This window comes from Mycteria americana, chromosome Z (genome assembly GCF_035582795.1).
Source record: "Mycteria americana isolate JAX WOST 10 ecotype Jacksonville Zoo and Gardens chromosome Z, USCA_MyAme_1.0, whole genome shotgun sequence".
NCBI classification, from domain to species: Eukaryota; Metazoa; Chordata; class Aves; order Ciconiiformes; family Ciconiidae; genus Mycteria; species Mycteria americana.
This window is the reverse complement of record NC_134396.1, coordinates 33,899,283-33,921,362: the sequence shown is the minus strand read 5'-3', so window position 1 is coordinate 33,921,362 and position 22,080 is coordinate 33,899,283. Positions and strand designations below refer to the sequence as shown.

The following is a 22,080-nucleotide window of genomic DNA, read 5'->3' as shown; positions in this document are numbered from 1 at the left end:
TGTATGCTGCGAACGCAGAATACACTAAGTATTTCCAGAGGCTGGTGTCAGGCACACAAATTTTATTTGCAAGGCTAGTTGTAGCCTTCTGTGTCTCAGCAGGGTGGCTAAATATTCCTGCTGCTATTTTAATGATAAAGCTTCATTTAAAAATTATTAAACAGCTTTCCCACTGAAAACCAAAAAGTCTTAAAGTGAGTTTTAATTAAGCTTGTTCAGAAGTTGGAACTGAGCAGTATGGCTTGATTCACTAAAGATGATAACTTGAATAAAATAAAGTGCTTATCTCTACACTGGAATTGATGTTTTATTTTTCCTGTCTAGTAGAGGAAATACATTAGGGGTATTGAGTTTGCTGGAGCACTGGCATATTGGTACATTTTGCTCTCAGAAGTAAGAGCATAGCAAGTGAAAATTGAGGGGGTTTGTCTTGGAGAAGGAAGAAAACACCACAGGAATACACTGCTTCTTTACACTAGCTTTTACCTCAACTCAGTAACATGTTTTGCAATTCCATCACATTTAAAACTCCAACTCATCTTGTTACATGCATCATCTTAACTGGGAGTTCTTTCAGATCTTCACTATTAGCTTCCTTTTCCCCAGTTAATCATTGCGCTTCCAAAACTAGGTTGTGGAAGAGGAAAATCACACACACCCCAGCAGTGCAAACTATACTTCCAGTAGCTCTTGACAGCTCTTACCTTGCTGTCACACTCTCTATATAATAAACTCCCTGCAGCCCTACTGGGAGGAAAGTCTGCAAAAGTCCCTGGGTTCCAACTCCGGATGCAACATAAGCTTGTGCTTTGGAAGACCTGATTACAATTCAGTTAATTACTCATTATCCCAGTGGAATGGGACTAACCTGAGCTAAAGTTACCAGCCATTAGACAGTGCTTCAAAAGGCAGGTACATGTTTCAGATAACAGGAGAGAAAAAAATCTGATTTCAGTAAATTACGTGCTTCACCATAGCTCTTGATTTCTAATTGACCAGGACGAGTGCCACAATTATTTATAAAACCTACCAATCAAGTTACTACCCAGGTAAGCTGTTTCCTTAGTGACCTGCACAAAACAACTTCTTTTTTAGCCCGTTGTGCTTTAACAGACACTAAGAGAAACAGTGTGGCAACAGCAGCTGTTCCACCAGAGGAGAAGATACAAAAAAATTATTTATTCAGAGTCATGAACTTTTCTGAACAATACTCACCTTTCTGTTATCACAGACTTGCTCTAGAAGACCTGTTCCCTGTCCCAGAGGAGGGTTTCAGAGCGCTGACAGCCAGGTCTATGCCCAGGGTGCACTACAGGTAACCAGTCTCGTTTCATATGGAGAATGCACAAGCCGAGGCACTTTATGTCAGGGTGGGAGCCTATCTGTTCTCCACATACCTCAAGTAACATACCTGCAAATTTTGTAGCTGAATGAGTGCGTAAAAAAATACTGGAATTCCCATATTTCTCGGTGACTGGCCTGAACACCGAGCAGGCTGGTGTCTGTAGCCAGGCTGTGCTCTATTCTGCACTCGTGACTTGACAACCTGACTGGCTATGGGCTGGACAGGCTGGTCCTTGCTATATATCATTTAGGACTCTGTTTTGTCCACTAGTGCCCAGCCCCTTCAGCCACCACACCCAATACTGCACCTTGACTGCTGTGAATTTAGAGCCTGCCCCACACACCTCTCTGTGGCACACCAATCCAGAAAAGATGAAATACTTTCTAGATAGGAAGCAAATCTACTGCAAAATAACATGCTCACAAACTGAGTAGTTCTCCAAGCTACAAGTTAAGTTCCTCTACAAGTATTTGAACAATAACATTGCAAGTTTAAAAAAAAAAAAAAAAAAGGGTTACCCATATACCCAACAAAGTAGCAAATTTTAGTTTAATTATCTCCAGGCACTGAGACACAGTAGCATAGCCAGGTTCTTTTTCTTAAGTCATAATTAGAATCTCAGCAAGAGATAATGTAAGGGACACTCACCACACTTAATGCTATTTCAACAAGCTTAAAACATGCAAAGATTTCAAGAGCTACAAGGGAACTTGTTAATCACCACAGTTCCAGTGACAGTGCAGCCCTTAGCAACAGAAGAATCATTTTCATTTCCTAAAGTGTTTTTTATCCCTCAAGGAAAAGTTTATGCAAATCTCTTTCACCAGAAGTAGTCTCCCACCAGCAGCAACTGCTTTTTTTAAGAAAAACTACCAGCTTTATGAGCTACCATACATTCAAAAGATAAACTTCTCATGCCCGTTCCCATTGGCAAATGCGGTCTCATTTCCCATCCAGGCAGCCTTCAGAACTAATGAAAAAGTCCCCCTTCATCAACAGCACTCTCTCAAACACAGATGCCTTCACCACTCCTCCTGCAACTCTCACCCAATGAAAAAGCCACCAGTTAGAGCAAGGCGAATTTATTAGAGGGTGAGATGCTTCCCTCTTAGTCCCAGCCCTCCTCATTCTGAAACGGGGCGGGGGGGATGACACGCAAAACTCAGTGCAATCTGTCATACTCTCTCTCTTCCCACTGCTGCCAGGGTACATCTCCTGAACATCCATGGTCTTGCTTGAAGATGCCTTTCTGGAGCATACACATCTCCTGGAGCAGCATACACATCTCTTCACTCAGTGGGGAAATTCACAGAAGCCATGGAAGATGCTGTAAGGGATGGACCAGGGAGGAAAGGCAGAGTACACGCAGACTGTGACAGGGTAAAGACAGTAGGAAGAAGCATCAGTGGATAAGTGGATGTTTATCATAAGGATAAGCATGAAAGATGGAAAGCAAAAAAAATTGTACCTGGTTTCAGTTTACTTCTCTGAAAGTCGTTCACAGGTCTTTCCCCTGTTCCCCCTACCCCACACGTGTATGCAGATGATCAGAAATGACAGGGTGGTAGAGGGAGAGGGCACAAGCCTGTTAGCCAATTGCTTAGGATTCAAAGAGACTTTTTTCTGCCATCTTAATTTGCTGATAGGCAAAATCATCCAGTGGGGAAAAATTCTGCACAAAATTGCTGCTATGAAAGCATGAGAATTAGCATAAATGATACGTTTCCTGGCTGAGCTGGAATATAAACATTTAAAATAGATGCTAGGTTCCAAGTAGAGAAGAATTGCAGGAGAGCAGTCATGCCAGGCGGTCAGTGGCAGAGAAAACGAAGGTATCCAAAAACATTGTACTGGAGAACGAAAAAAAATGCCCCCCCTAGAGTGTTTTACAGAAACAGTAGTAGTTAAGATTGACATCTACAGCAACAATCAACCTGTTTAAGAATGAACCACAGCTCCCTTCCCGTATGTGCTGCAGTCGCTTACTTTGCACTAGGTCTGAGAAGCATCTCTCTTAATTAACATGCTGTTAAAATCCTTTGGTTTCCCAAGAATTGCTGCTGCCCTCCCTCAAAAAAGTCAGCATGCAGATTCATGGATAATGTCCTTATACATAATTCTGTTTGCTAAATGTATATGCACACCTTATTCCTGTACACCAAGCTCATCAATATCGAACAGTTTCTCTCATGAGCTACGACTGTTATATACGACGTGGGTTACACTTCGTTGTGGAGGCCAATGAAACCACTGCTCAGTGGTTGTCACACTGCTGAAAAGCCAGGAAGAAAATCTACCAGGGTGCACTTTCACGATCTGGGCACTTTATGTGCCACCTTATTTGAAGTTACAAACAGAAACATTTTCTTGGCTCTGAAGTTTGCTAACCTGTACAGTTACGGGGTATGACTGCATCATTCTTGTGGAAGCAGCTGTCAAAAGCAGTATCGAAGAACCTTGCAAATTATTGGTACTATGGTTTAAACTAAAAGCTCCAGTCATAAAATGCAGACCTTCAGATACAAAGCAAGCTTTCAGTAAACACTGGTGTTCAGAGTTCTAACACTATCCTTTATAAAAGAAGGTTGTTAATTTGCAAACTGTAATTAAAATACAAACAGCCTGAAAGAAGTTATCTTTTGGCTCAGTGACCTTCTCACTTAATGGTAGGACATTATTCTTGCCTTACTGACAGAACCAAAACTCCAAAGCATACGTGTTTTGCACCAGGACGTGCTGGTTTGTTATCACCCCAGTAAGAAAGGCACTCGGACTCTGTAAAGTCTCATTTAAAATGCTATTTATTAGAGCTAATGCTATAAGGGAAGAGGATAGTATAGATAATTTTATATCCCTTCAGATGCTGGGAACCCCAAGTTGTGCAGCATCAAACAGGCCTATGATCAGGGCGCAAGAAGTTGTGCAGATCCCATCCATGCAAGGGTAACCCCATTTTGGTCACCTGAGCTATTACGAGATTTTCTTAGAAGACAACTACTCCGTTCATCGCTTCCACTGTCAAACAAAAAGGATGTTCACATGGGTCCTTCTGGCCGCACTTCTAGACAAAGGCAAGGGCACACAAGTGGCGTCACCGCCCGCAGCAACCGGGGCTGCCTGCAGGCTCCTCTCTTATAATCAACCAGATAAATTTATGCTGTGGCCGAGGGACATCCCTGAATGTACCAGCAGCGCAGCACCAGCCCGGGCCTACTCACGTTAACTGACCCGTGGATCACCGACTCCTCCGTGTACAACCACGGTCTTCAGGTCAGGATCGCTACCACATGCTCCCGCACTGAACATTTATTTAAATCACGATCCCAGTCCTGTTCTCAGACACTGTCGGTGCCCCCCCAGAGCATCAGCACCATCTCTCCAGCCTGCAAGGCACTACAGGGCGCTGGAACCGGGGCGGGGTCTGCTCGTCCTCTCTGGGGTCCTGGACTTCTCGGTACTTGTTGGTGCCGAACGCAGAGGTCGCCGTGCATCAGTGGGGAGCAGCAGGGCTAGCCCCGAGCAACGTGCTCACCTCGCACCGGTAAGCGCCGCGCAGCAACGCGCTTATCCTACGTGACGCTTTATGGCCTAACGCTCCGAGTGTTAATCAACTGAGCTAATTAACTGAGTGACGTCTGGGGTGAAGCGAAGGTCTCACAGCCCCATGTTGCTTCAGTAAAGACAGAAAAACCCCTGCACATCTGTACCGAATTCCCCCTCTTCAGACTCCTATTCGTAAGGCGACATCCTCCTAGCGTGGATCCAAACCATTAAAACGCTGGAGGTGAGGGCGAGAAAAATGTCCCCTGTGAAGACAGCAAATCTGTGAGATCTGTATCTGAACTGCTAAAGGAAAAGTCAGACTTGGCTTTATCCACTGAAATGCAAAAAATTGTAATATAGAAATCGGAATGTAAAGCTTTAACAAGAATGGTAATAAACAGGAGGATGGAAGGTGGCACGCAGGGAAACACAGAAAGCTGCCTCAGCCTGTCTGCTGCACCATTTGCCAAAGGCTTCACATCTCTGCATTCTACCATATAAGCGTATAAAGTGAAACACTTCATTCTCCCATGTTGGCAGTATTTGTATTTCATGTTATGAATAGCCACTCGGTGGCTGAAGGCCCACGTTCAGTTTTCTTCTGAATCAGCTGTGGGTACGTTTTCATTTCGTAGTTTCAAAGTACTCACGACAACCTATGAAGCACAGAAAATCCTATGAAGCCTCACCTGAAGAAATGCTCCTTTGTTGGCTTTTGCTGGTTGACTTTCAAATACCATCGTGTTTTTCACAATCCATCTCTCATTATATAAATATTTTTCAACCTTGGCACACGCAGTTCCAGTATTATTCTAAGAACAGGCATATTACAATGCTACTTTTTATTTATTCAAATGGTGTTAGGTCTTTAAGAATAAACCATGCTGATGACCTTTGAAGAAAAACAGTGGTTTCAGAAATGATGGTAAGTGTAAAGAATTGTTAGCAAGGCCTCAGTCATGAAAAAAGCATATTTAAAGTTATTCAGACAATGAAATAATATTTCTGCCACACAAAAGCCATCATGAAATAACACGTTTTTGGAAGATTCAAACATGGTGACATTTCACATAGTAAAAACTGGGATGCAACCTTAAATAAGGAATCAGCTTCATTTAGGAGAACTAGTGTCATTTCTTACCTGAAAATAATGCTGTTTTAAAAATGAAGTTAATAGCATTGGTTCACATCTGCAGAAACACATATAGTATTACTCCAGACTAAGTGACAAAAGAGAAGTTCAGACACCTTCCAAGCATTCATGCATTCAGTATTGGCAAGCCAACCCCTAGACCAGTATGAGCAAACTCTCAGCCTTGTCTGAGGTATTTTTGTTTTGTATTTTATTGTTGCAAGTCTTACAGACATTAGCGCTCTGTTAAATAAAGGAATGTAGCACAGTAAATACATCACAACAAAATAGCTGGCCAGACCCCCCCCCCCCCGCCCCTCCCAAAACAAAAAGCCCACTCCTCTCCCCCCTGCCCTCCCCCCCAAATCAAACCACTGCAGCTTCATTACAGAGGTCAGAGACCTGTGGCAAAAAACATCAGAGGAATTACATTCAGTAGATGTGCAGTATCAACATTCCAGGCTCACATATATTTTTATATATATTTATATTTATATATAGAGATCATTAAATGTTTACAAAGAACAATATTGTTACAAATACAATACTATACTTTTCCCAACGCTTTACAATAATTTCTATTTCACCCTCTTTACAGAACAATAGTACAACTTCATAGTCTAGGTACTGCGCTAAATATGTACAAGAGATCTCAACCACATTGCTGTCTTCAGAAATACATTTCATTTAGAAAACAAGGAAAGCAAGCAAACCTGGAAATCCCAACTGAGTCTCAAATTCAAACAAGATTCAAAACAAATGTGTGAAACTTGCCAATAAAAAAAATATAAGGGATGTTTCATCCTTAATGTAAACACTGAAGAGTAATTAGACTGTATGAAGCAGCAAGGATGAAAAATAATTCAGGTCTGTCACTGAAGAAGGAATGTAAACCAGCAGTTTGTTTCTTTGAATCTGTTAAAAATTCACATATGTAATCTAACAAACTGCTGCAACAGTCCAGAGAACTGCCAGCTTTCCCTTTCAAGCTCCTTTTTCTTGAAACTCTTTCCCTTTACAAAGTAAAATGGGATTGTTTACAAGACTTATCAGAAGTGTGCACACGCTACAGACGTCCCAGTTTAGAAATCTTACGCACACACTGTAATTGGAAAAACTGAGATTTTTTGCTAGACTCTGATCCTGCAAGCATTCACTTGCTTAATGTTAAGCACCTATTTACCATGAACGGTTCAAGCACTCCAGTGCCAGTAACTTCACAGAATCCTGGCTGCAAGATTTTCAATGAAACAGCTGTTTCATCCCAAAATGCATTTGCATGTTCAGGTCTTCATCATTTCCCAGTGAAGTGAGTTAAAGACCCCACTACATGAGCTGGACAGAACCACAGAAACAAGTGAAGCTGGAGGTGTAAACATAGCAGGAACCAGAAGCATGGTAACTGTGTCTTCAAGAGTTCACTGAGTTTCCTCAGGCAACTTATGGAAAGGCTGCACTGTATATAATCTTCTAAATTGTACATGGTTATATATCATATTTACATATATTACTATATATATGGAAAGTTCTGGAAAAAAGTTCAAATGATCATAAACCAGCTGTCTACAGTTAAACAATATACTCACAATTAACTCACTATCTAGTTGCATCAGTCAGGTAGCAGAGGTAAGTACTAACCTGGAATACTAACACCGCTCTCTTGTGCAATCTGCTATTCTGGAGATTGGGATTAAATTATATAACAAACAAGAACTGCAGTAAAATCAAGTCATTATACATTAATCTCAACACTAAAACATATTCACTTACTACAATAGTTTATGCACCACTTCATTATCCCCCTTAAATATTTACTGCCCACTGAAATACAAAGTTTATTCTCTACCTCTGATCAGCCCATGGATATCCATGATTTCTGAAAGCCAAAAATGGACCTCTGGCAAGAGCGCTCAAGGGCTCTCAGCAGTGTTTGCACCCAGTGTGCCTATGCACGTACACACACACACACATCCACTTCCATGAATCTCTGTAGTAATGTTTAGGTATCATTACTGGACTGCAAACAACGCTTACATTGCACAGTCCTCCCCACAATAATTAAGAAACAAGTGACCATGACCAACAGCACGTTTGCAAAGCAGAAGTGGTCTGTGGCTGTGTGTGGCCTGCTGTTGTTTTCATCTCACTGAGCCTTTCTATCACAGTAAAACACAGCAGAAACTGTTTCTTTAAAAGAAAGGAACATATTAGCCTTGACTAAATGCACGGTTCAATTTCAGCATAAACACCAGTATACAGTCCTGGTAAAAAGTAACTACAGAGAACGGAGAATTTTCCTCTCGCTAGGAAGAAAAGCCACTGCTTCTCCCTCCCCCCCTCCCCCCTTAAAAAAAAAAACCCAACCCCACCCCTTTTTCCCCTTTTGTCTCTAGCATGCAAGTTAGAGGCCAATCAAATCTTAGATTTCATACATCCCTACAGTTTATCATCTTCATACAAGTGCATATAATACACACATATCTCTTTTAAGTGCCATACATATGTAAAAAAAAAAATCACAAGTTAAATTATATAACAAAATAAATAAGTTTATTCCCACCTCATCCCTTCCACTGTTATCTATAGCATGAACTAAAGAGAAAGTCAATAAAATTAGACAGGTCTTTGGACAAAAATATATGTTAAAACTGGCTCAGAGAACAAAATTACTTAGAATAGTCTGCAGATCTCTTATATTCAAACTTCATAAATAGCAAGCACGATTTTAAAAATGTCTATATACACTGGCACACCTGGCTGTGTGCACAAAATTCAGAATTAAGAGCCTAGAAAAAGTGTAGCTATTCAGGAAAGCCCATCACTATTTGTCTTGTAGATATTTAAAGATCCTCCCCCTGTCCTTTAACCTCTAAAATAGGCAAGGGACTATAAAAGACATGTTGCATTTAAAAACAAAGTAGAAGTAAACAAGGACTTAGAAACCTGGGGGCAGAGAGGGGGAGGCAGCTGTAAAAAATGTCTCCCAAATCTCTTAGTGTAAGTAACGCAAGCGTAACATGTTTCAGCAACTCACAGAGTACCTTTTCGGGTGCTACTACTGTGAAGAACTGAAAACAGAGGGGAATTAAAAGGTGTGGATTTGGACAGTCCATTTTACAACAGCAGCATTTACTGAGTGTTCATAAGCAGGTAATTCTTCCTGAGGGCAAAACTATCCTTTCAGTATCCTACTTTCCCTACAGACATAAACCTTTAATACTGAGCCCAGTGCCTGTGGGAAAGTAGGGCAGGAAAAGCAAAGTCACATGCAGGATATCCAAGAGAACACTTTGCACCCTATGCTTTTATCTGTTTGGTAAAGACATCTTTCATTCAGCAACATTTAATTTACTCAGTTTGTAAAATTATAGCCACAAAAATAAAACTGGTTATGTAGCATGAAGCAGAGTCAATCTTCTTTGTGAATCCTGCTGTGAACGACGCTGCTGTTATTTTCCTGTTTTGCACGTGGAACCGCATGAAGTTTCACTTGTAAAAAGATGCAACCAAAATAGTCCCATAGATATATCTTGCTCCTTCCCAAAATACAGGAAAATGGTGGGGAGAAGAGGTAAAAGGGAGGGAGGAGAGAGAGACAGGGTGTTTGTGTCGGGGGGGGGGGGAGGGGGGAGGAGAGGGGGGAGAGAGAGAGAAATGTCTCTGCAGACACAGAAATGCAGCACTAGAGAGACAAGCACTAATGAGGAAAAACATCCTCCATGCACATTGTGACAGTGAGGCGTCGGCTTCAGATGTAAACTGGTTGCTCTTGCGCAGTCAACAGTCTGTACATGGCAGCTGGCATAGTCTTCATATGAATCTAGAGGAAATAAGACAAGTTAATGCTCCTAACATGCATACTACGACACGGCATTGGTGAAGGAAATAGCTATAGTCATACAGGACAGAAGGGAAAGGTAAAACCTAAGAGTTTTCACACCCTTATTAAAGTATTGCAGGTGGCGATTTTATGAAACAGTATGTTTAGTATCAATGAACCATCTAAAGTTGTGGACACACCATATTTTCAGATTAGGGTTCTTCTAAAACATAGGAGAACTACTGGTAAATAATAAGAGAAATGGTGTGCTGGCTTGCTCTCACTTCAACTTTTTAGATTTGAATAGCAACAAGCTCACTGAGGTAGAATCACAGAACTATGGAACAGTTTCAGTTGGAAGGGACCTTCGAAGACCACCTAGTCCAAACCACCCTGCTGGTTTGGGGCAGGGACATCTTCAACTCGATCAGGTTCCTCAGAGCCCTGTCCAACCTGACCTTGAACACTTCCAGGGATGGGGCACCCACAACTTCTCTGGGCAACCTGTTCCAGGGCCTCACCACCCTCATTGTGAAGCGTTTCTTCCTTATGTCCAATTTAAATCTACCCTCTTTCAGTTTAAAACCGTTGCCTCTTGTCCTATCACTACAGGCCCTACTAAAAAGTCTGTTCCCATCTTTCTTATAAGCCCCCTTTAAGTACTGAAAGGCTGCAATAAGGTCTCCCCGGAGCCTTCTCTACTCCAGGCTGAACAAATCCAACTCTTTCAGCCTTTCCTCACAGGAGAGGTGTTCCAGCCCTCTGACCATTTTTGTGGCCCTCCTCTGGACCCGCTCCAACAGGTCCATGTCTTTCCTGTGCTGGGGACCCCAGAACTGGACTCAGTACTCCACGTGGGGTCTCACCAGAGCGGAGTAGAGGGGCAGAATCACCTCCCTCAATCTGTTGCCACACTTCTTTTGATGCAGCCCAGGATACAACTGGCTTCCTGGGCTGCGAGCGCACATTGCCAGCTCACGTTCAATTTTTCATCCACCAGTATCCCCCCAGTCCTTCTCTGCAGGGCTGCTCTCAATCCATTCATGCCCCAGCCTGTACTGACGTGGGTCTGTTCATGCCCAGACCCATGTGCAGGACCTTGTACTTGGCCTTTTTGAGCTTCATGAGGGTCACACAGGCCCTCTTTTCAAGCCTGTCAAGGTCCCTCTAAGAGCCTTTCCTTGAGCTTATCAACCGCACCACTGAGCTTGGTGTCATCTGCAAACGCTGAGGGTGTACTCAATGCCGCTGTCTACGTCATTGATGAAAATATTTAAAAGTATTGGTCCCAGCATAGTCCGTTGAGGGACACCACTCGTTACTGGTTTCCACTGGTTGTTACTGGTAACAGCAATGAACTATGTTATATTGCCTAGACACATTGCCTGCTCTTACCTCACCAACAGCATTTGAGAGAATGTGAACAATTTTCTCATGGGGTGTTGCTACAACACTCTGTCCGTTGATTTCAATGATCCGATGGCCAACACGCACACCTCCTCGCTCTGCTATACCTCCTCTCATAAGGCTACAGATCTGGAAGGGAAAGGACAAATTTGTCAGGGTCTGGATAAGGAACAGAGGCTTTAGATTACCCATTTTTGCCTGTAAACTGTAAATCAGCACTTAAACACAGAGGCTTGCAACAAATTCTAAAATGTAATTGATCACTGTAAAAGTGATTATTCAAAGTAAAATTTGTTAGTGACAAATAACTGCTGGATTTCTCTTCCAAGAGCAGAACAAACTGTCAGAAAAGGCTGTTTGTGTTGTACATCAAGTGCTGTGGTTTGCAAATTTAAGAGTGTATGAAGGGCCACAGTTTAACAATGTTCAGGATGCAGATGCCTTACAACAAAAAAGGATCAAAGGACAGTCTTTTTCTTGTGAGATCATGCAATGGCTTGGTAAGAGACATGAAGGATGCAGATTGAAAGCAGCCTCTCCTACACATTTTTGTTTCTCTAACCTAAAACAGCTTTTCTGTTCCTCTGGCTGACTTTAAAGTTGTGAAGTAAGTCAAAGAAAAAAATAACTCTGATTAACTTAGCTTTTATATCTTAGTCTTAACACATGTGCAAAGTCCTGCTTGCTGTAAGGGAGAAAATGGCAGTTTCCCTCTTCCCACATTGAAACTTACCCAGAAATGGATAAGAAGTTTCAGGTATATTAAAGCTTAACCAGAGAGTGTGGAAGCTACTTACAATCCCGTTCTGCACACTGAAGCCCAACTGATATCTGAGGTCCGGTCTCCTGATCAAGACTGTGGTTACTGGAGGACACCTAACTATGTTCAGTTTAACCCGGGCCTGGTTTTTCAAACCCTGCGAAAAGAAATCACCATGAAAAATGCTGTCAAAGACAGAGTGAAACATTTAACATAAGCACTGCAGGGGGAAAAAAAGTATCAAAATATTGATATGGGAACAGCCCTTAATAAACAGCTCTTTGTATGCATTATAACAGAATCTGATCACTGAATGCTAGACACAAGCATCAGAATATTCAGTGAAGGCAAAATTATCAGAAAAATATCAAATTTTTCTTGCCAAGAAGCTGACACAGTTGTTTTGAGAACACTAGCTTCCTGTCGGCAATTTCTTCATTTGATAACACAGATCATGTATAAAAAGAATATTAAACAAGTCTATGCAGCTCACCAAAAAAGGCAATGACTGTGGATGGGAAATAAAATTTTAAATAAGTACGTAAGATAGTTACAAATAAGCAGCTTCCCTAACGGGATATATTCAATTCTGTCAAGCAGATGGCAGGTCCTGTTCACATCATGCTTGCACAAGCAGTGCTCCTAATTTCCGTTCCTCCTCCCTCTCTAAATGAGTTATATCACATTTGTCATGAACTCCTTGCTACCAGAAGAAACTTAAGGAGGAAAATTTATTTTTACTGTCACAGTGCTAAAAAACCAGAACAGTTACCCAGAGAGGTTGTGGAGTATCCAACTTTGGAGTTAGTTAAACCCTAGTGGGCACAGCCCTAAGCAACATGCTCTACTTTGAACCAAAGCGTTGGTCTAGACCAGCTTCCACGGTGACTGCCAGCCTCAGAGACTCTGTAACTGTATGGCTCCATGAAAACTCAAATGTAAAATGCAGATAACGGCAATCTGGCCCCTTGTACAACTTCAAGTATTCAGAGCTCTTGGAGATTGTTAAGATATTTTTCCAAAATGCTTCATTCACACAAAGGATTAGCCATAAACAAATATGTAAATAAAATCCACATCAAGAAAGAAATGCTTTATAAAGAATACAGCAACTTCCACCTTGCTTAATACAACACCTAACAATTCCAGTACCTACTTCTGAATTCCTTTTATATGTACAATTGAAATCTGGATCCCACTGCAACTAACGGGTGTCTGACACTGACTTCAAAAGGTTAACTCTATTAAATAATTCCTGCTATAGCTAAGGTAATACATTTAAGTGTCTACATCCAGTTTACTGTTGCTGATTCTGTTGAGCTAAACTCCAGATTCAGCAGTGACTTGAACAACAAGACTGGCATCCTGTCAGGGTGAACTGCCTTAGAGTCCGTTTTTTTGTCAGTGCATTAAACTGGATGCAATCATCACATGGGAAACAGTTGCCCTCACTTCCACACAGTGCTGAGCTCAGCGTGGCTCATTATTGAAAGTTCACACGCCCAAGAGAACGGGCATGGGAACACAAAATCAGAAAGCACGTGGCTGTGGGAACTGCCTCTACTCCACCCTCAGCAGAAAGAAGGTAATCCATCTCTTCCATGACTATGGACTCCTCCACTCTGGTGAGGAGTTAGCAGCACACCACACATGCACATCACACATTCATCTTCTACATGCAGGTCTTCACAACAACACACGTAGTAGAGGACAGTGACTAATCTACCTGTACTAAGCTGTGGGTATGATGTTTATTCAAAAGGCTGAGGGGCTTTTGCCTCAGCCTTCTAAATCCAGGAGAGTAGGAGTCATGCAGAGTACTGGAATGCCCATTTCTATGAGGAATTTAGGCATCTAACTTCAGTCATTTAAGTTCACTCAGGTTACATGCCCTGAACAGAACTGATATCATTGCGCACTTACTTCCCCGATGAATGTGCAAGTTATTTATATGTATTCCTCGAAAAAAAAAGTAATGTGGTCCCCAACAAATAATTTTCTGATTTTACAGAAAGCACATGTATTTCAGAACTGGCTAATTTCCAGTATTATGCAGACTGGTAATACGTGCTGATCAGAAACAAAACAATTGCATCATCTGACCAACTTATTTGCTTATCTAGTCCCTGAGTCTGCTTCTGATAGTAGCCAGCACCAGACACTTCTGAAAAAGATACAGTTAGGGAATAACCAATGGAAAGCTTCTTCCCAACTCTGTCAGTTTGCAATTGGTTTATGGTCAATTAGTAGCAAACATTACATCCATAATACTGAAATGATCTTATTTGAAGTGCTTGCAAGATACTCTTCTTATCTACATAATATTCTCATGTTTTTATAGGAATCCTTACCCCATGCAACACTACAGGCTTGGGGAAGAGTGGCTGGAAAGCTGCCTGGCAGAAAAGGAGCTGCAGGTGCTGGCTGACAGCCGGCTGAACATGAGATGGAAGTGTGCCCAGGTGGGCTCAGGTGTATCAGGAATAGCGTGGCCAGCAGGACTAGGGAAGTGATCATGCCCCTGTACTCAGCACTAGTGAGGCCACACCTCGAACACTGTGTTCAGTTTTGAGCCTCTCACTACAAGAAGGACATTGAGGTGCTGGAGCGTGTCCAGAGAAGGGCAACGAAGCTGGTGAAGGGTCTGGAGCACAAGTCTGATGAGGAGCGGCTGAGGGAGCTGGGGTTGTTTAGCCTGGAGAAGCGGAGGCTGAGGGGAGACCTTATCACTCTCTACAACTACCTGAAAGGAGCTTGTAGCGAGGTGGGGGTCGGTCTCTTCTCCCAGGTAACAAGTGATAGGACGAGAGGCAATGGCCTCAAGTTGCGTCAGGAGAGGTTTAGATTGGATATTAGGAAAAATTTCTTTACTGAAAAGGTTCTCAAGCATTGGAACAGGCTGCCCAGAGAGGTGGTGGAGTCACCATCCCTGGAGAAGTTCAAAAAACGTGTAGATGTGGTACTTAGGGACATGGTTTAGTAGGCATGGAGGTGCTGGGTTGATGGTTGGACTAGATGATCCTAGAGGTCTTTTCCAACTTTAATGATTCTATGATTGAATTTATGCTAAAGAAATCTGAAATCCTGAGACCTTTCTGCTACATTTAAATGTGTGCTTAGATCATTCAGTTGTATATATACTTGTTATCAGAATTGCTATATGAACAGCTGCAGATGTATGGTTATGAAGACCTGCAAACATACAGACTATCTTCTCTTTAGAAGGACAAAATAAATGGCTAGCAGTTCCTATGGCAACAGCAGTAAGTATCAGTGAGGAAGAGAAAGGTCTGCAGAAGCTGGAAACAGCAAAGCTGGTTGTTTCTGTTTTGAGAAAGTACAGATGAGCACAAGGAAACTCCACCTGAAAAGGCTCTGAATCAGAGAAGCGTAACTCATCACAGTTTTAGAAATAAAACTGATGTGGGATACGAAACAAGTATGGCTAACATGAAAAGCCTAAATTTGCAGGGAGTTTTGTTCTACTGAAGCTGGCACAAAGATATTTAACACTATTTTTTCCCCTTCCTTCACAAACGTAAGACTGTTTTTGCCATGTTTTCAGTATGCTACACTTCCAGGCTATCATTTCTGCTCACTGAATCTAAAATGGCTGGTTCAGTGACTTATGCATCTATTACTCACCAGAACTTGGCATTAACATTTTTGGAAACCAGAAGGAGAAGACTTTATAGCAAATATCTTAGTTCAAGTATTAAGAAACTAATCCATGGACAAAAAAAATAAAAATTTACTTTGTAATTTTTTTTTTACTTTGTAAATTTACTTTGCAATTTAAAACATCACAAAATACAAAACACATATTACATAATGCAACTTGTTACCAGAAAGTTGCCTAAATAAATGAGTAAGTAAGTTTAACAGGCACATTCCTAGAAATCAGAGAAGGATTTCTGTATAGTGCGCCACCAACATGTCTACATGTTTTGATCTGCAGGAGCTTTGTGGGGCTATTTAGATAAATAACAAAGTCCATATAGCTTCATCTCAAACATTCCCTAGTGATGCACCTTTCCAGCTCTTGAAACTCTGATGTTTAAAACCTATTCCCTTGCAGGCTACAGCTACCCCAGACACTGTTCAGTTCCAGTTGACCTGCATGCTTTTTGCAGTCACATACTTTTCTGACAAGTAGAAGCAAGCTCTTCTAATTAAAATATCCCATTTAGCCAAGTGAAGAGAAGCATCACACTTTCAAATAATTCGGGCAAAGTTTCTACAGAGGGTAAGTATGTCTTTAATTCAAAGCTTAAAAGTTTTAAAAATAGTTATAAAAAACAACAACAACAAGCATCAGCTCTATTTCAGCCAGATACTAGGAGGCATTTAAATAGCTAATATGGCCTAGGACAGTATTAGGCACCTGTGCCTCCATTTGTCACATAAAATTTCAAGTGTCTTCAGATGTATATCTGGTAATATCTTCCTTCTGAACAAAATATTCTCTTGTGGAGTGAAGTTCTGCAGAGTCCTTGCCTATACAAGTAAATGGCACAGCTCACTTTCTGGGCTTTAGAAAATCGGTGTAGCATAATTCCCACTGTATTTTGAAGATCATGAAATGGAGTGCTATGCAAACATTTGGTAAGAATTTACTTCAGAGTTCTATACTTTATGCTCTCCTATTAGTGTAACCCTTTTAAAACGTGTAACTTCCAGAAACATTCTCCATACCTTTATAATGCTCTGACATGTTGAGAGTGGTAAACCAACCAAACTGGTCCCATTGATTGACATGATCTGGTCCCCTATGTTCAGCTTCCCAGACTTCTCTGCTGGTCCTCCATGCATCATGTTGGCTATGATAACTGTAGGCAAAATGGATCCCCAGCCAGACTCCACAATCACTACACCTAAGATTTCTCCCTTTTGCTTTTCAATGTAAACCTGTATCATAAGAAAAAATGTTTCAAAAAAAAAGCTTCTTCACACATATGGAACTAACACCCCCCCTCCCAAACATTAACGTAACCAACCAACACATACCTCTCCTTATTTGCAACCCACGTTTCTAATTCAAAGGTAAAACAAAATAGGGTACATGTTCTATTACATTTCATTTCTATTCAAACATGAAATAATCAACACTACATAATATAGATTTTGCTTAGTGTGAAACACCCCCCCACAACTTATTTCTGCATATGAGCAGAGGAAACTGGAGTGGAAGAAACCCTGGTCCCATGGGCTTCAGTGGACAAAGCTAAACAGGAAGAGATGGCAAGAGTTTATTGACTGTGGATCGGAAAACCACTACCTGTGTGTTGCAGTGGTGCACTGGTGCAGCTTTATTAACCAAGCTGCAAATCCTTTCAGCAAATACAATCCTTTAAAATCTGGAATCAGCCACTTCCACAAACACCCGGGCCTCTGTAAATTTTATATTGCTTACTGTAATCCGTTAAATTGTATTACTCTGTTAATCTGTTTTAAATTCATTTCATTAACATACAATGTCAAAAGTGTTTGAAAATTATTTGGGAAAAAGAACACAAACAGATGGTAAATCATTTCTCTGCTCATAAATTTTGGGTTCACTGTTTGCCTTTGAAACAGAACTGATGATAGGATGTCCTACTTGGGAGGATATTCTAGGCTCACTGAGGTCATTTATAGGAAGTATTAATGGTTTTCTGACTTCTGCCAGCATGGGCCTGCAACTGGTACAGAGCAGCTTAATGCTGTTACGGAAAAAAATGAGACATACATCTTTGCAGTTTTCAGATTTGGAGAAGTGAATCAGGTCATCATTGTACATGTCCTGGGTATTGAGCAAGTCACTATATTCCTTCTGGCTAAGGTCTTCTGGGTTGATTCCATTTGCCCTCAGAAATTCCTGGTAGGCCACACTAAATGCTTGACCTATGGACTGTGCGATCAGCTGTGCCTGTAACAGTTCCCAGACAAGAGAAAAGAAAAAAGTGAGACATTCTGATGGCCTTGTCCACTGACACTTTCTCTGTTACAATCACACTGTAAAACAGATCATCAAGTCAAGATGACAAACCTACAAGTCAAGTTACTGCAATCCAGTTTCAAAAATATTTGTGCATTAAAAATTAATTTAAAAGACCCACAAAATGTCAACACATTCACCTGTGCCATGAATCCAACTTGGTATGCAATTGTAAATGAGAAATATAAATAAAGCCATCCTTTCACAGGTAAGAACTGCTAATATGAATGTAAAGGTATACCTGCTGCAGTGAGTGTAGCTTGCACCTACAATTCTTCCCACACGTGCAGCTCCCAGATGGCTCTCCCTTCTAGCAGAGGCAATGCCATTCTCTGACAAGCCAGCAGTGAAAATGAAAATGTCTACTAGAAAACACGCAACCACATTTAAAAGGATATTTCCTCCTTTTCTTACCCTCCTTTAAAAGCATCATGTCCATATTAGCTGCTCCTACCTCAGTCTCAGATGAAACAGGAAAAGGGCAGTAACTAGTGACCAGATCCAGGCCTTGAAGTGACTGGTAATGTCACACATCTCCTTCTCCACCCTGCTACCTCCTTCAGCCTCTCTCCCTTACATTTCCTGTTTCCCTCCCTACAACTCCCATGATTCTGCCAGTTCCCTTCCCCTTTCCTTCTCAGCCTGTCCTCTGTGTGCACCTCTTGCACCTGCAGCTTCCCGTAGCCTTTTCTGCACCTAAAGGCACCAAACGCACCACTCACTACACTGCATTACTCCCACCATGAGCTGTTCTACATCTGCAGCAGTGGGAGAGAAACTGGGCACAAGGCAGACACAGGGAAAGCTCTGTGTCATGCAAGGTGGGGGATGCAGCTGGAAACAGCAGACCAGAGGGATGCCTCCCTTTGAAGTAGTGCCCATGGTTAGTATGAGACAGGTAAAGGACAGGAGAGGAAAGCAGCACAGCATGGTGCAGAGTACTGCTGTGCATACCTGGAGCGATACATGCAGTAAGCACTGGATACGTGCAGTAAGCAGTGTGCAGTGCACAGGAGTTGGCCGTGATGTGTACTGAAACAGCCCCTGGAGCACAGTGCTGGCTGTGGCGAAGGGAGGGAAGAGGAGTGCTCCACAGCTGACAAGGTGGGCCTGGGGGAGTGCTGGTGATGACCCAATACTGCTGAGGTGTATTTTTATGCAGCCTACCAGCTGTATTTAAAGTCCAGTTTGGTCCCTAATAAAGGAAAGGTTCCCAATCCTGAAATAAAAAGTTGATTGTACCTTAAAGCAACTCAAAACTAGCGCTAAACCTGCTGATGAGAATAGCATGATTGCTATTGCTGAAAAGGCCAATATCTAGACTGGCAGTATTTTACCAATGCTCAGATCAACCCAGTTTTGACACCAAGAACAAGACAGCAAGCAAATAGGAAAACTACACCTCCATAGCTCAGTAACCCAGGTGAGGAGATAAACGCAGACTTTACATTCATACACATGTATCTTCTCTCCAAGAAGAGGTCAGCTCCGATTTAGACACCCAGCATTTGGACACATCACTAGGGTTCAGCTCATTTGAAGATCCAGCTCTAAATACAGTTGAAAATCTGGTGCTGTCCTCCTTAGATAAGGACTCTTCCAAGCAGAGACACATTCTGGCCAACACCCGCTGGAGGGCTTACAACTTCTGTGTCAGTTACTGGGTAAATTATTCTAAATACCCAGCTGTCCCAGAAGAAGAAGAGGTGATAATGATACATACATGAGTTTTATAATACAAACAGGCTGTACTACTCCACTGGATGCACAAAATCTTTGAAGCTGCCATGTCCTTGCTGCTAACAGGTGCTACAATGTTTCCATTCTAACTCTTTCTTGGTCATTTGGGTATCTGAGATAAATTTTGCAAGCTATTTGTGAACTATACCTTGACCAAGGAGAGCTGACATATCTCCTGCAATTTCTCAGCATATTTTCACACCACTGAGCAATGCTTTTACTGGATCTACAGGCATGTACTTTCCAGGTCAATATCTAGTGGCACACAGAGGATCACATCTGACACAAATATGGGCTGATCCAAACAAACCACAGAAGTGATGTCCATGACCCCCAAAAAGAAGCATAGATTCCAACTAGCCAAAGTATTAATAGCAGCCTGGGAAACAGATCCAGGAAGTCTGGATCACAGTCAGACCACCACACGCTGAAGGAAAATAAGCCCCAGCCTCTGGCATCTGACAGTTTGATTTTTGCTTTTTCAACTGGTGAGTACAAGAGCTAGCAGTGTCCAAACTTGTGGCTAGAAATATAGGAAAAGCAGCCTCAAAGCAGGCAGTGTATCAAGTGATATTAAGCAAAAAAAAATTGGCTACTCTTTTTATTTTTACACCAGTTTCTTGAAAGGCTTTGCAAAACAGGCTTACATGTTATTTGGGGGGGGGGGAAATCCACAATTTTTTATGCTGTCAAAATTTTGGTAGAGGATTACTTTTATCAGTGCTCTTGTCCTTACTTTTTAACCTCAGCAGTGGGTTGTGTATGTACATTCATCTGCAACCAGACAGTTTATCCACACATGGGCTTAGAACAGATTCATCATTACATAAAATCAGCTGCTTATTCAAGAAAACCTTCCCATCTCAAAGGCCTTGCTGATACACCGTAGAGTGGAAGACATATGAGGATTTTATAAGAAACTGCTGTTTTCACCTTACTTCTTTTAAGTAATACTCTGCTATTTGGAGGGCTTAAAACTGAGATTTTTTATTTTCCCAAATTATTAGGGCTAACCTGACTATGATCCTGACAACTACATAACTAGCCACTTCAATCTGATATGTTTGATTTTACCTTCCAGTTACTGAGCTTTAAAAAGTGCATAAAACCAGCAACTTATGCACATTGATTGTGAAGACAGGATATCAAGTCCTGTATAAGATAACTTAGTAACCCGCACCATAGACTAAAATTTACTCAGCTGTGTCTCTATTCAGCATACTTTGAGATTGCTGGAATTACCAACTTTCTTTGCTGGCTTTTTGATATGATGTCAGCAACTACTCCCCAACACAAGTCTCCTCAAAAAAAAAAAAAAAAAAAAAATCACCTTTCTAGCATGTATCAATGACCCTTGATGCAATACTTGGGATTAAAATTTCCCCAGGAAAATAAGCATCTCTGATAGACTTTCACTCTAACATGCAGAATCTGAGCTGGTATTTGTAAGCTGTGGCAACTGGACCCTCCTCTCTTTGTTACTGGAAGGCATTGAAGTAGCTTAGAAATGGGAAGCATTTCTATAAACATCAGTTTTCTGAGTAAAATGTCAAATCCAAACATGCAAACAGGAGGCAAGTTCCTCTGCTTAGATGACATATTTGGTTGCAGTTAATGAACAAACAGGACCACTTGCAATGGACTTCAAGCCTACCAAAATGAGCTTACATTTCCACCCCCAGAGAATTACAAGACAGAGTAATTCCTTACATCCTCAGACTCAAAGACATGGCAAATCATTTTGTACTGCCTCTTTCCGTCTTGGGAAGGGTGAGATGCTTCCACATTATCCTGGGAGTTAGACCGTGGCATTCGCCTACGAGCCATCAAAACAACTATATTTCCTATATCTGCAATGTAAGAAATGGTCCGCAGGGGATGATCCATCATGGTTTCCTGGGGAATACAAAAAACAACATGAGCAATTGTTTCAATGAAGTTCTCATTGCAAACCTAGTATTATGGAAACAAACAAATGGCAATATAAGACCTTTGTTAAGTGAAGTCTGTAATACTTGTCATACGTGAAGGGAGATGCCAATAGAAAACAAGAGCTTCACTTTCCAAAAGTAAAGCAAAAAGCAAGATTTACAAATTAAAGTTGTGTTTTCTGTGGAATAGCACATAAAGACCTCAGCATCAGAACCTGAATATGCTGGGCATGTATGTGCAAAGGACTACGAACTTCAAATTATCACAACCAAACATTTTGGGCTACTCTGGGCACAATCAATACTTGACACATAGTGGCTCGTAAGAAACGAGCTGTCTGCAATTGGCTTACCAGCAAATTCTAATCATTTCTACAGTCAGACACAGCAGAATAATTGCATGTATGACACGGTTCTTGAGCATG

At 41.5% G+C, this 22,080-nt stretch overlaps 1 protein-coding gene across 1 annotated transcript in view; it reads right to left on the bottom strand.

The window, feature by feature from the left end:
• Nucleotides 1-8,600: 8,600 nt before the first annotated feature.
• APBA1 (amyloid beta precursor protein binding family A member 1) overlaps nucleotides 8,601-22,080 on the bottom strand; it is a 98,696-nt gene continuing 85,216 nt past the window's right edge. Inside the window, exons 7-12 of the mRNA XM_075527514.1 lie at nucleotides 21,435-21,620; nucleotides 17,736-17,915; nucleotides 16,703-16,915; nucleotides 12,045-12,164; nucleotides 11,236-11,376; nucleotides 8,601-9,840 (exon numbers count right to left, since the gene is read on the bottom strand). Of these exons, the coding sequence (XP_075383629.1) occupies nucleotides 9,769-9,840; nucleotides 11,236-11,376; nucleotides 12,045-12,164; nucleotides 16,703-16,915; nucleotides 17,736-17,915; nucleotides 21,435-21,620 (912 nt within the window). The 3' untranslated portion in view covers nucleotides 8,601-9,768. The remainder of the gene's footprint in view (nucleotides 9,841-11,235; nucleotides 11,377-12,044; nucleotides 12,165-16,702; nucleotides 16,916-17,735; nucleotides 17,916-21,434; nucleotides 21,621-22,080) is intronic.